Source organism: Cyprinodon variegatus, unplaced genomic scaffold, assembly GCF_000732505.1.
Source record: "Cyprinodon variegatus isolate N-32 unplaced genomic scaffold, C_variegatus-1.0 Scaffold858, whole genome shotgun sequence".
NCBI classification, from domain to species: Eukaryota; Metazoa; Chordata; class Actinopteri; order Cyprinodontiformes; family Cyprinodontidae; genus Cyprinodon; species Cyprinodon variegatus.
Genome location: NW_015151311.1, coordinates 271,489 through 285,699, shown reverse-complemented (window position 1 = coordinate 285,699; position 14,211 = coordinate 271,489). Strand labels below are relative to the sequence as shown.

General features: G+C 40.2%; 1 protein-coding gene across 1 annotated transcript in view; it reads right to left on the bottom strand.

Moving 5' to 3' along the window:
* Positions 1 to 14,211, bottom strand: part of slc24a3 (solute carrier family 24 (sodium/potassium/calcium exchanger), member 3) — a gene marked incomplete at its 3' end in the record, with an annotated part of 81,008 nt that overhangs the window by 59,352 nt on the left and 7,445 nt on the right. Inside the window, exon 3 of the mRNA XM_015397370.1 lies at positions 9,411 to 9,533. Coding sequence (XP_015252856.1) covers positions 9,411 to 9,533 — 123 coding nt within the window. The remainder of the gene's footprint in view (positions 1 to 9,410; positions 9,534 to 14,211) is intronic.

Sequence of the window (14,211 nt, the reverse complement as noted above, 5' to 3'; positions counted from 1 at the left end):
CTTATTTACCTACTCAAATTAATGGTAAATACACTTAATTTAAGACATTTTTTCACATTTTTAGATGATTTTTGCAGTGTACCTCCTCCAAAATCTCCCTCATCCTTAAGTATTTTCTGTATTTAAGCTGCTTTAGGCTTAGGCTGATGGAAGACATAGCGTCCACTTTTCATTTTTCTGCTTTATTCTGTCTCTGTTCTCCCATTCTGCATTATTAATTAGTTCACCCTCTAACTTTATGTTCTCTCTCCTTTTTTGCATCATACTAGCCTCATCTGGTCTGTTCCTATTTGGCTGTTTCACAATCTTGGAGAAATATCAGCTGGGCCTCTGCCATCAACTCCTTAGAGTATAGATGACAGAGTTGGGCCTGTTTTTCAGTGTTTCTTCCTGTTTCTCAATTGGACATAGCTATGGACTCAGCTTTTACTTTGACTATCTGGATGCGCTCTGTTTCATTCCTTGACTTAAAATATAGTTCAGAACTCATCTGCTAAACAGTATCTTTCCTAGGCCGACCCAATTATGGATGTAATTAGGCTCTTTTTCCAACCTTTTCTGTTGGTTTTCTGTGTGGGGTACTCTCTCCTTAACCACCCCAAAAGATCACATGTGTTGTAAATGGGGGCTATATAAAAAATACTTAATGGAATTGATTTAATTGCATTGGATTGCAATTAAAGAAAACAACAACACAATTTCCAAATTAATTACTACTGGAGTAAAGTTACTGGATATTTGGTCATAATAAAGTTGATTAACTAAAGTAAAAACATAACTTTTTTATTTCAGCCCTTTAGGTGGCTGTAATATGCTTAAACATTAACCACCCTACTAGAGGATTAACAAATCAATAGGTGCAAACTAAGGCCTGGGTTTGCTGTCACACAGAGGGAGAGAGAGCTGTAGCGAGCATACATACAGATCCATGCATTGAAGCTAGAAGGAAGCAGCTTCCCAAACAACAGTAAAGTTGTGACAATGGACTTTGGACAAAAGAAAGCAATGAAATGCTGGAGCCAAAAATGTGTAGGCTGTAAAAATGTAACTAAAACCACAAACTCAGTTTTGGTCAGAATGCATCCTAATTGAGATTTTTCAAAATGTCCCCACTTTCCTGGATAGACCCTTGGCTGGTCCTTGGCTGGTTCCCTGTAATTCCTTTTAAAACATCAACCTTAGTACTAAAATATTCTTTCTGTCATGATTTGCGGACATTAAGATTAAAAGTGAAGCGTCATCTCCTGTCCAGACCCTGAAATTCAGTGAAAGGGTCGAGTCAGAGTGAAAAAATATGCATGCACATGAGAAGGAGGGGTCACCCCGGTGGCTGGAAGTTGGAGGGGGTACTTCTGGGAGTTGCAGGGAAGTAGGCTGCCATTCTGCTGGCGTCTGACTGGGAAGGGGCATTTTGAATGGCTACAACTGTGTAGGCTCCATTTGTTAGTCAGTAGAAATGTCTGGGTGTTCCGCGCTGCAAGTTCTCATCCACATGGGTACTTTTTGGAGTCTACCCTGCCATTAAAGCATTGGCGAGAGAATGCAGGCAAAAATCTGGATCACAAAGGACCCACCAAAACAGCACATTATACTCCACCACAGACTCCACTCCAGAATAAGCAAATTCAACTTTTTTCTACTCGGATAAAAAGGGCAAAACTGAAGTCTAATCACTGATGAAGACGAGTAAATATTGGGGTAGTTTTTCACAAATTTAGGAAGCTTAGATCTGCCCTGAAAAAGGCCCTATTGTTGCTAAAAATGTAAGATTCTTTGTTAGAATAAGTTCAATATTCATAACTTCCTTACCTTAGAGGGCATTACCCAGTACTGTACAATCACAGCAGCAGACTGCAGTGCTTTTCCTCTTCTCTACTGGGCGTGCACAACACTGGTGTCATTTCAACCTGTCGCCAGAGGGGGCAAACGTCTGCAAAACCTTTGGAACTTGAGCTGTTCTCCTTAACAACCAAGTTGCACTCAGATAAGTTTTGCTCCCTGATAGGGTTGTCCTGTTTGCAACTTTTTGGCCACCAGTCAGAGCGGGTCAAGCTGAAGATCATCTGATTTTAGTAACTATCTGATTTCCTTGTGCGTCTCTGCTGCAAATCTTTCCCACATATACCTGCATTTACCATTTAAAATATGTTCTTGTTCTTCAGTAAAGCTAAACTTATTTAAGACACATTTGTGTCACAGGGGAAACCTTTTTTCCACACCATCCGTTAAGCCAGACAGGGTGATGCTTATGGAAAAAGGTAAAAACAAACAAAATGTCATGCTGAATTAATGCTGAGGAGGGAAGAACAAGTGTAGAACCAGCAGGAGCTGATGTAGAGCGATGTTTTCTGACGCTGCTCTGCTAATTGCTGTGATGGATTGGTCCAGTTCCCCTGAGTACAGAGCTCCTGATCCTGCAATAACAACACAAGATGACTTTGGCAATCTGCACATTAGGCAGTTATGAGAGAACTTTACCACAATCAGTCAACTTTGGAAAGCAGCAGCAGCGGCAGGATCCTCTCAGAGCTGCTGGTGTCACTGTGAAATGGATGCACTGATTTCTCATGGGAACTAGGTTTAGGTGCTCCGTGGGTTAATTTAATATTTGATTAGTGAAGGGCAGCTGGTGAGACCTCTTCTTTCTTTTAAGATCTGATTAATTTATCAACCACATACTCGTCTCAGACACGTGAGGAAAGGCCGGGAGGATCCTGATGTGAAGCGAAAGCGAGAGCACACCGATGCACTCTGTGACTCGCCGCAGAAACCAAGCCCAGCAGCTCCCTCGCATTAATCAATACTGCTCTAAAACTTTCAGCCAAAAACAGCAGGCGCACCAACACACACCGCATTCCTTACAGGGAAGCCCCGATTAAGTCACTGCAGCCCACTCAGTTTTAATAACGGAGGAGGACAGCATGCAGGAAAATACCCCCGGAGAGCGCAGTCACATGTGCAGAGGTTGGAGGGGTACCGAAGCTGTCACTGTGCACAGCAGCCTGCTCAAGCATGGGTTGAATTAACCACTAATCATTTAAATGAGATACAAACATCAGGGAAATGATGCTTCCGCATAAAACTCTGCAGTTTATTAACAACGACAGCTCTTCAGATTTACTGCAGAAGGGAAATGATGAATGATTCACTTTCCTCCACTTGAAGGAAACTCTGAGCTTCTGATCAAAATAAACAAGTTCTCTTTTTTAGTAGGATTAGGGCTGAAATGAATAATTGGATGAATCTTGGTTAATCAATTATAGAAATAATCATTATCTATTATGGTAATTGAATTGAAATGTTTGCTGCAGTAAAAAGACTCTCATTTGCTGAAAAAATAACCTTTTCAGAGCAGGAATTAACCAGAAACTGGACAGAAAATATATATATATTTCATGTAAGATAACAAAAAATGTATATATGCTCTGTCCAGAACTCATACATTTGCAAAATAATATTTCAGATGGACAGACAGATCGATAGCAATGTTAGCTATTGCTTTTTAAAATAAATCAAAGAAATAATGAATAGATTGATAACTACATTAATGGATAATTACTGCCCTAGTTATACCAATACCAGTAAAAAGCAACTTGCTCAACAAAATCAGAGATATTATTCCTTCCATCCTGAATGATAAATGAAACGTTGATGAAGAGGACAAGGCAATAAACAAGTATCAGAAATCAACAGAAGCGGCGGGGTTCTCACAATCAATCCCATGACGGTATAAGAGGAAGAAATTAGCAAACAAGCAGCTCTTCCTTCCCATCTCGTTTCCAGCTTTGGATCAGCTGGCTTCTAATTTCAGGCAACAATCAAACTAAAGTATTTAAAAAATAAAAATAAAAAATCACATTGGGCTGCTTCCTCATCAGCCGGCAAGAAAGCCTACCTACAGGAAACCCATCACACCTGCTACATGGTGAAATGTATCACTTTATAAGCAATAAATGAAGGAAAGCTGAGATCAAATCAGCCTGGAAAATAAGACAAGATAGTAATAGATATGTCTGAATTTGGTTGCATTCATTTGAGATATTTTTTTGTTTGGGAATAAAGGTTTATACTTGAGCAGAGCGCCAGTCCATCCCTTATCCTCCTTAGCCCCAAGAATTTGGTGATAGGCCTGGGATGGATGCATGTTCTTCGCACAGATAAGATTATGCTGCTGCAGATTCTCAGTCATCCAGGTCATAGTCATTCCAAAAATTTTAACAAAGTTGCATTTCAAAATGTCTGGATTAGCGTTGAGTTGCAGGCTTCATACAGTAGTTCAACAAAGCCTAACGACTCCCCGTGGCATAGACCAGTATCGGGTATTGCAGACTAACAAAGACCTTAACGACTCCCCATTATTAAGGGGTGGACCTGGTCTTTCAGTTCAATTTGCATGTTTAAGCCATAGCAAGGCTTTATTGGGCTACTGTCAAGGTTTGGTTGTGGTTTTTGAGGACCAAAATGCAGAGGTGAGTAGGCAGAGGTGAGTTTTTGTAGATTGAATGAAATATTCACAAACAACTGAGGCAGGAATCAAATAAAAAAATCCAACATGAAAAAAGTAAAACAAACCAGAACCATGGAGATGTCAGGGGAAAACAATCACGAGGATCCAGGGTAAGCCGAGGTAAAATGAGGGACTCTGTTAAGTAGGCTGACAGGAAATGGGGCATCAGAGATATGCCACAAAGGACCACAGGCCAGATTTGAACCTGGGTCAGCTGCGGCGGGGACTAAGGCCTCTGTACAGGAGTCGTGCACACGAACCACTGCGCCACCTACACACCCATAAATAGAATTGAATTGAATACCCATGCCCATACTCACCTCCACTGAAATATGAACTATTCAAATCTGATGTCTGCACTAAGGCAAACATATTTTAATATATTCACTCTCTTCTGACAGAGATATCTTTAGAGTATTTGCACTACAACTTCAATAATATTCAGCATTACTCCAAACAGCCTGGAACTGAAAAGCCAGGGCATTGTGGAGTTTGGAAGCTGAGGCAGTAACACATTTCTGCAAAAATATAGATTTATTTAACGTCCTCAAACGGAGAGATAGAACTCCGACTGGGGCAAAGCTCAGTACATACATTTATATGAAGACTCCCAATAAACACCCACTCTCCCTTGGAACTATCCCATCCCTGCATAAAGAACTTTCTCACATAAAAACATTTGGAGGAAAAACAACTTGAGTTCATCAAGGCCATTCACTGTTAGGTTAATATTTCTTTCAATGGCCAGATGGATCTCCAGCAGTTCACCCCTTCGTGCCATGAAAGAAGCTGTGTTACTCATTCTTATCTCTCATGACCTTCGTTTGGAGCCTGTGTACTCCTGCTGCAGTGTGTGGCATTAAGCCTGTCTCCGGTATGTCGCAGATAATTTTGATTTATGCCCAATTTTGAAGCGTGGTCTACGCTATATTATTCTACGCCACTACACGAGAAGGACAATCACGAACTAGCTAGGATTGTGGGTGTGGTGGGTGGTGCGTTTCTTTTCCTGTTACGGAAGTCATTCAACAACAATGGCAACTGGACCAGAGCGCAATTTGACTGAGATGCAGCTGATCAACCTAGAAATAGATTCACTTCTTTCAGTATAGTTCTTACTGAAATTCAGGAAATGCCCGTAGTGTAGAGTGGATGATGAATTGAACAATTAGAGGCCTCCTTTGTCTCCTCCCTGCAACGCTACCTGCGGTACTGTCTGCAGTCACCTACAATTTTGGGGAGGTCCACCATAGTGTCTGCGGGGGGGGGGCATATCTGCATTAACTGCGACACACAAGCCACATGCATTACCCTGGATTGCCACTAACCATGCTTTGTGAAATAGGGCCTTGTAATCTTTAAGTAGCCTTGTGCACATTTAAAAAAAAAGTTGTAAATCAATTTCAAGAAATCTTTAGCATGCCATAGCCAACTTTAATTATATAAAACATTAAATTGTGGCTAGAGATAATGTTAAGTAGTTGGTAACTTCTAGGCACTGTGGCTGCTGAGCAAAAAAACTCATGTCAAGCTTTTGTCATAAAACCCTACAACAGAAAGCATTACAATTACTTTTTTTAAAAACATTGGTATGGGCTGTTTTTATTTTACTCAACTTCAATAATCTATTAGTTTTTAAAAACTTATTCCACTTAATTATCAGGCGAAGGATGACAATCACCCCAATACGGTTTTCAATGTCTCAAGAGGACAGGCCACCAAAGCAGGACATGACTTTTAGAAAATAGAGGTTACTGAGCAGGAACTACACCGTCCTCATGAGGGTAGCAGGGGTTAAAGCCATGGGTTGGGCTGCTGCTTTAAATTTAGCAACAAAAGGAAAAAAAGGAGCAGCTCCTGCGTCATCAGCAAGGGAGAAGAGACAAGGTGAACTTTGACCCCGTCCTCCGTTTATAGATGAAGCCAGGTAACCTTGGGAAAGTGATGACGTTCCATTTGTATAATGAACCTATGAGGGACCCCCCCCCAATCCTTCCAAATGAAGTCCAACCATCTCAAATCAATGAGCTCATTCTTTGGAATATTCCTATAGTCATCCTTGGAGAAATTACTTTTTATTGGAAAAGTTTTCACACTGCCAGAACCGTTCCGACATTTTGTCAACCGGCTGTTTTTCTGTAATTTAGTGCAGTTTTTTTGTGAAATGGCAAAACAAAGTAGTGCATCATTCAGATGTCTGCTGAATCAACTGCTTTCAGAGGTCATAAGCAAACAGAATCAAACTGTGCATAGTTTTATTTTTGCATAAATGTTGCCGTTCTTCTTCTGGGCTCAGAAGTTTGTCAGAAAACATTCAAGTAAAAAAAAAAAAAACAGCATCATTAAGACCCTGCAGAGCAATCAGGAGTGCAGATATCTAAAGTATGGTTAGGTCCTTAAATTATACCCTTAGCTTTAGACAACTCACAGCGCTGTTTAATCCGTTATCCGAAGATGCAAAGAGGATGGAAGAGCTGAGGAACTATGGTACCAAGATATAAAGCTGAAGAAATCACCCTGTCGAAATATCTTCTGATGTGTTGGGCCAAGCAGGCCATGAGAATAATAGAATCATACACTGGAAACAGGATGCTGGTTTGCTTTCCAGACTGAGAACTTTCTGCAAGACAGTCCAACAAGAAAGGAATTTCAAAGGACATCCTGAGACCACCCGGTCGAACTTTCTGCAAAGCCTTGAGACCCTTACCTCCCTTTTTCTTTTACTGCGGACCTAGAGAGGGCCACATTGGGGAAATCACCTGAATGTCTCGCCCTGCAGGCAGAGGGATGGACAACATTCTCCAAACTCTCTTCAAAGTTACGTTGGGCATGCAGCCTACTTTCCAAAACCAGAGAGCTGCAACAACGACTATCCGTACCTTTCTCTCTCTGAGTTTCACAAATGGCAATCATGGCAGCTCCCGTCCAAGGTCGCAAAGCAGAGAAGCAGCTAGGAATGGCTGCTGGGATTTTCTCCATTTGGGAGCTATCAAGTACCCAGGAGCCCAAAGTACAGATGTTAATTGTGTTGCGCCGATACAATTTTTTGGCCACGATACCGATACCCGATACCTGGCAGTGCGGTATTAGCCGATACCGATACCCGATACTTGGCAGTGCAGTATTAGCCGATACCGATACCATCTGTTGAAATTGATGTGTGTGTATATGTGAAGATCTGCATAATACTTGGATGTAAAATAATTGTCTTCATGGCTTTGTCAAGCTGCTGCCTACCTTTGTAAAGCAGGAAAAAGACTAATACAAAGTGAATCCAGTAGAACTTTTTATTGCCTAGCTGGAATGGGTGACAATAGTTGAATAAGCTTTTGGCTCTCAAAATGGTATCAATGCCCTATTTGTTGGTACTGATACCGATACCACCATTTTAGTGCTGGATTGGGGCCCTGCCCTATACTGGTATCGGTATTGCAACACTAGATGTTAACCAATCATTATTCCTCAGAACAGCGATCAACAGAGGTACCAGGTCTGGCACTAACTTGGTAAGTTTTTGACAATTTCGAATCATTTCATGTGTTTTACAATGTTCTGAAAGCTACAACAAATGACTGTACAAATGTTGTATGATTAAATATGAAGCAACATAAAGTAACAACACATAAACACATTAAGTTGCACACTCACAAGGTCTGGCCTGTACATAAGAAAAACAAGAAAGTGACAGAAGAAGTCTAAGAAATTATAGTGCATTTTCATGAATTTTTGAAAAGATCCTCCCTCTCCACTTTAATAAAAAATGCACATGCACAACCCTGTAACTGCTCCTGAGAGAGAATGCCTATTAAGCGTGTGTGAGAGCGTGCACAAGTCCATTTCTCCTCATTTTACTAGCAGTGATGAAATTGATTTCTCCAAATAGCATGCCAAACTTGACCTCCCAAGAAGAAACTTTGCAACCGAGGCATCAGTGGGAAGCCCCACCTGGGCTTTCAGTGTACGCCATTGTGTGAAAATATCTCAGTTTTGTTTCTTTCTTCAGAGGCCTTTCTCTTCTTCTGTCTCACTTCTAATACTGCGATAAAAATGATGTAGCGCATAAAGAAGAAGCTGTCCTGATCAGAGGAGACAGACTTTAAACTTTTTGTTCTATTCGCTAAACACTGTGTAAAGCATAAGTAACATTAAACATTATAACAAAAATACTATTTCTTCACTGAAACTTGGTGGCAGCATTATATGATATTTTTCATAACCAGGGACAATGAAAAATGAAGCTCCAACAGAGGTTTGGTAAAAAATATTGACCTATTTAAACTCCAGACCTAAATATATGAGAAATACTTGAAACATTTCTAGAAAGTTTTCCAAAATTAATGCCCATGTGTTTTTTGCATTTAATCTCAAGCTTCATTTATTAAGCAAAGTATCAACTGGTTAAAAATGTCATCCTCCGTTTTCTGATTTTCTTAGGCAAGAAGATTAGTTGTTTTTTTTTCCTTCCGTTTCAGAATTATAAACAACTTAAAGTAACTTGATCATCTAAGATCCCATTTAAACACATTGAGGTTACTATGTGAGAAAACATTGATCATTCTTTATGTATGTCATTGTTGAGGCAACATCAGAGTAGAAACATGTAATAAAGTGGAGGAAGGATGGTGTGAAGAAGATAACCCGTTCAATGGAGAGAAAAAAAGGTGAGAATAATCCCAAAAAGTGTCGAGGGCTGTGAAAACCACAGAGGCAGCTGGAGCGTCATCGACTGCTGCAGTCACGGGGACTCATATGACTGAACCAAATAGGTTACTCTACATTAGGGGGACCAAAGAATGGAAAAAGGGAGAGGACAATTCTTTCCCATTTTTGCTTTTCTTATTTTAGCCTCCTCTCTATTCTAGGGCAAAGAAAGGTTTGTCCTCTTTCCTTCATGCCGCCTTACCTGGGATGGTGCAGTTCTTTGGTCCCTCATCAATCTCCACTTCCTCCTGGCTGCTGTTGTACATCTCCTGTAGGAGCTTTCGTCCTACGCGTCTCTCCTGGCCCTCGATCGACAGGTCAAAATCTGGATGGTGGAGGAGATTTTAGTAGGTTTAGTTTTTATACATCATTGTTTGAATTGATGCTGATAAGGGATAGTGACTAAAGCTCAACTCCTTGCTCTTAAACACAAACCAGGCCAAGAAAGCTGATTCTGTTTCAAAGTATCAATATTATGCACCATCACATGAGTAGGAGTTTTATATGCAAGGTTGCCTTCAGGTGTTGAGTTATGGTCCAACCCAGTCAGCTAACAGTGGTACATGAATTCAAGCATTTAGATGTTGCAAAAAACCAAATACTTTATTTTAAAATTCATATTGAGAAGACTTGGAAATGGAATGAACTGTAATCAAAACAACTTCTGCTATTTGAATGATAACTTGATGCATGAAGCAGCTAAGATATATGTTGATGCAATGATTTTGTCCCATAATGATGACAAGTTGGATATCTGCCTGCAAAGATTAATCAAATCCAGTTGAATTGATGGAAAACAAAAAGCAAGCACTAAAAATGTTGGACGGAAAACCAAAGACATATCATCACTGCTGTATCAAACATAAATATGATTTATTGAAATGGGAGAATTTCATTCAATTCTTCATGGACTGCAAAAATGTATAACGGCCAATCAAAGTAGGCCAACAAGGAAAGTTTGAGTGGTCTTAAAACCTGTAAAGAAAATATAATATCTTAAAAATTAAGTTTCAAAAAGTCAAAATAAAAAAAATATAGAATCTTGAAAAGAAAATGAAAAAGTAAATAATTTGAAAACACAAATTCTGAAAAAAGAACAGTTCCTCTCAGACTCTAAATTGTTTTCCAAGTTTTATTTCTGGATAGATTTTTTTTTTTCCATTAGCCAAAATTTTCTTTGCTTGCAAAAATGATAGAAAGAATAATTCACCCCATAAGCAGGCAGAATAATGTGCAAGTTTAGGCAAATGTCAAAGTGAGAACTTGCTATGGGGCATCATCTGTTGATTTTCAGCGATATTGTTGGGATCCTCAGGCTTGCCCACCAGAGGGCGCCGAGGATCCTCTTCTACTTTTTGTTGTTTTTCTCTTAGGGCTGGAGTTACTGTTGGGATCTGGAAATTACCCCCTGTCTCCAGCAGAGTGTGCCATGGGTCTCCTAGTGCTGGAATCTTCCAGCACACCTGAGAAGCATCTACTCATTAGGAGACCTTCCCTTTATAAACACCTGCCAGACCTTGCTTCCTCGCCGCAGTGTTGATCTTAGTTTGGAAACCTGTTGCTAGTCTGAAGCTCTGGGTGAGCTGCCTCACTGGAAACCTGTCTCTTTGGCCTGAAGCTCTGGGAGAGCTTAACCTGCTAATCAGCCCTGGTGAGCCAACCTGAAGATTCCTATGTGGAATTTACCTGAAGATTCCAATGTGGAATTTACCTGAGGATTCCTATGTGGAATTAACCTGAAGATTCCTAAGTGGAGTCAACCTGAAGATTTCCTATGTGGATATCCCCTGCTGTTCTCTGTGAAGAGCTGGAAGCTCAGATCAAGGTCAGCCATGTTAAGTCTGAAGCTAGACGCTTTAGCTCCTTCTGAACTCTGCTAACCAACAGTCTCTGGTCCCAGTCAAGACTTCAGTAACCAGCCCGAACCATTTCCAGACCCAGTTCATTATCATGTGTTTTTGTGAAACCTCAATAAACTCTGTTAAACTTTTATCCAGTCTCCGTTGTGTTCTGCATATGGGCTAGCCTCTTTGACCCATCATGACAGATATACTATACTACTTTCACCTAAACAACTATTCTGCTATATATATTGGGGAGTGTTCACCTAGTGGTTAGAGCAGTGTGCTTGAGCTCTGAGAAGGTTGCAAAAACCTGGTTTGAATCCCACTGCCTCCACTCTGGGTTCCTGAGCAAAACCCTTAAACCGTGGCTCTGTTCGAATTTATGGGATGCATCACTCAAGGTCGATTACATCATAACGCAGCGCGAAGGTCTGGTTGGATTCCAAGACTCCTCGTCATGCGGCCTAAAAATGCATCCTTCTTTATGCCCGATCTGAAGGATGTATCCGATGTATCCTCGCTATCCTTGGATATCCCAGGATTCATTGCGAGACCAAGCAAGCTGGCTGTTCCATGATCAGAAGAAAAAGCTACTTGGCTCCGAAAAGTGGTGAATATTGGAATTTCAGTTTAATATAAGTATGAATACTTCTGGGAATATTTCCATCTGAAATTAATGAAAATAGTAGTTTTAGTGGTTATTAAGTCAGATAGGAAGCAGGGAATGTTTGGTTTATCTAAAGGTTTTTATCTGTTACTGTGTAAATGGGTCTGGCTGTAATTTAAGAACACTTTACAATAAAAAAAATTAAAAAATAAACATTTTGAAAAGTTTGGTATTCATTCTTTTCCTGCTTTGTGTTTCAACTGTCACAGTTGCTAGGCGACAGAGCGTAGGTCAGAGAAAACTGGACCTCTTCGAGTCTCCTTACTTCAAAGGATCCGATCCAGTTCCTTGAATGGCAGCCCATAAATTCGAACACAGCCCAAGATTTCTCCCCGGGCGCCGCATGATGGCAGCCAACTGCTTCCAATGTGAGATCAATTAAGGTAAATTATTATTCACAAATAATTATGTATGCATATTTATATTTGTTCATCAGAAACATGTTTTTTTATTTATACTCATATATGTATATAAAAAATACTGTCAGGGTTTGATTGAGGTTAGAGGACCCAAATGCAGAGGCAGGGGGGCAGAGGTGAGTTTTTGTAGATTTAATTAAATGTTTACAAACAACTGAGGCAGGAATCATATTTAAAAAAATCCTACATGAAAAATGTAAAAAAAAAAAAAACAGAGCTACGGAGACATCAGGGGAAAACAATCACGAGGAGCTGGGGTAAGACGAGGTAAGACGAGTAAGACAAAGTAAGACGAGGAACCAGCACTGAGGAACGGCACAAGGAGAGTATTTATTGGAGACTGAACAAAGACTGGACTAATGAGCTGATAGGGAGCAGGTGTGAAGAGAGGATTCTAAGGAAAAGGAGGCCAACACAACAGGGCAACAGAGGGAAACAAATAAAAACCTAAGAAATGAAATAGAACCAGAAAACGCAACAATAGGCATTAAACCAATAAAACTAGAAAACATGGAGCAAAACAAAACTGAATACTCAAAAGAAAACAACAGAACCAAGACTGACAAATACCTCCAGTCCTCATCTATTCACACACACACACACACAATCATATACAGCAACCACGGACCCCCTGACCACCACCAGGAGCCACGGCAGGTGAATTGTCATAACAACTTAGATGATTTGTGTTCAGCTCTTGACCCAAACCTCCAACCGCCTCATCATATTTTATTTCATCTCTTCCTTTTTGTCCCTATCTTACAAACCTTATCTCACTCTTCCTCCTTCACAACCACGTTCAATCCCACTAATTATTCCAGTTCCGTGGCATCTGATCAGGGTGAACCGTGGGCGCCTCCCTCAGAGGCAGCACATCCCATTACGTGGAGACACCAGGTCAGTCCTTATACTAGCTGAATTGATATAACCAGATGTCTGGCCTTCTCTACAAAATGTGGGAACCAGAATTATCTTCCAGAATGACCTGGAAGATGTTGCAACAAAAAGGGTTGCCCATCCAGTCTGATTTTAGATCAGTGATTAAGCTTCAATAAATCTATTCTTAATGAATTTACTATGGAACGCCACAAAAAAAAGACCTGTATATAACGCTCACCCTCCTTCTAACCCAAAAAATATCAATATTTCACTATTTCCTATTATACAATCACTCTCTGTTGGTTCTCCAGCACATGGTGCTACTGTTGGAGAGAGGTATCGTGTTTACTTCCTGTTTTGATTGATGAGTTGCTGGTGAAGGTTCTCAGTCATTCATAGTCATTTGAAAAAAAAAGAAAATTAAAAACAATCCAATGGACTTTGTTTCCAAGTTTAAAGATGTTTTGCTCCCCATCTAGGAAGCTTTTTCAGTTCAAAATCTCAGGAATAGCGTTGAGTTCGAGGTTTTATACAGTAGCCCAACAAAACCTTGTTTTTGTTTCTAAAACATGCTAATTTAAATGAACGAAGGGCTCCACCCCTTTGGAACAGGGGTCAATTGGCCTCTTTTATCAGCAACACTAATTTTAGTGACCTCCGATCGGCATTAGCCTGTAATGCCCCACTAACAAAAGAAACCAAACGACCCCCCGTTCCACAGGGGTGGACCCCTTTGTGTTCAGCTATTGTTTTGGTGCAGCTTCAATAGACACACACAACTCACCAGAAAAGAAGAGCATGAAGAAAAGACCTCAGCAAGCAAAAAGCAATCCACTAAATTAAAGCAATTCAAGAACACATTAGACACAAAGACTGCAATGACACAGATTGAGTGATAATTATCAGCAAATGAAGAAAACAAAACCAACTAATCAAGAAGATCACCTAGAAGAACATCAAAAACACTGCAGCCCTTCCCGGCCTTGTGAAGAGGATGGATTATAAGATAAGATACATTATTAGGGAGACAAGTTATCGAGTAGTCAATTAATCTAAGATTGATTGATCTTATCGATCAACTACCGTCAATAAGTGGCAATTTTCTTAAAAACCTCCTTTTTTGTATCTAGAGCAGGGGTCTTCAACGTTTTTAATTCAATTCAGTTTTTTTCTATAGTGCCAATTCACAACACA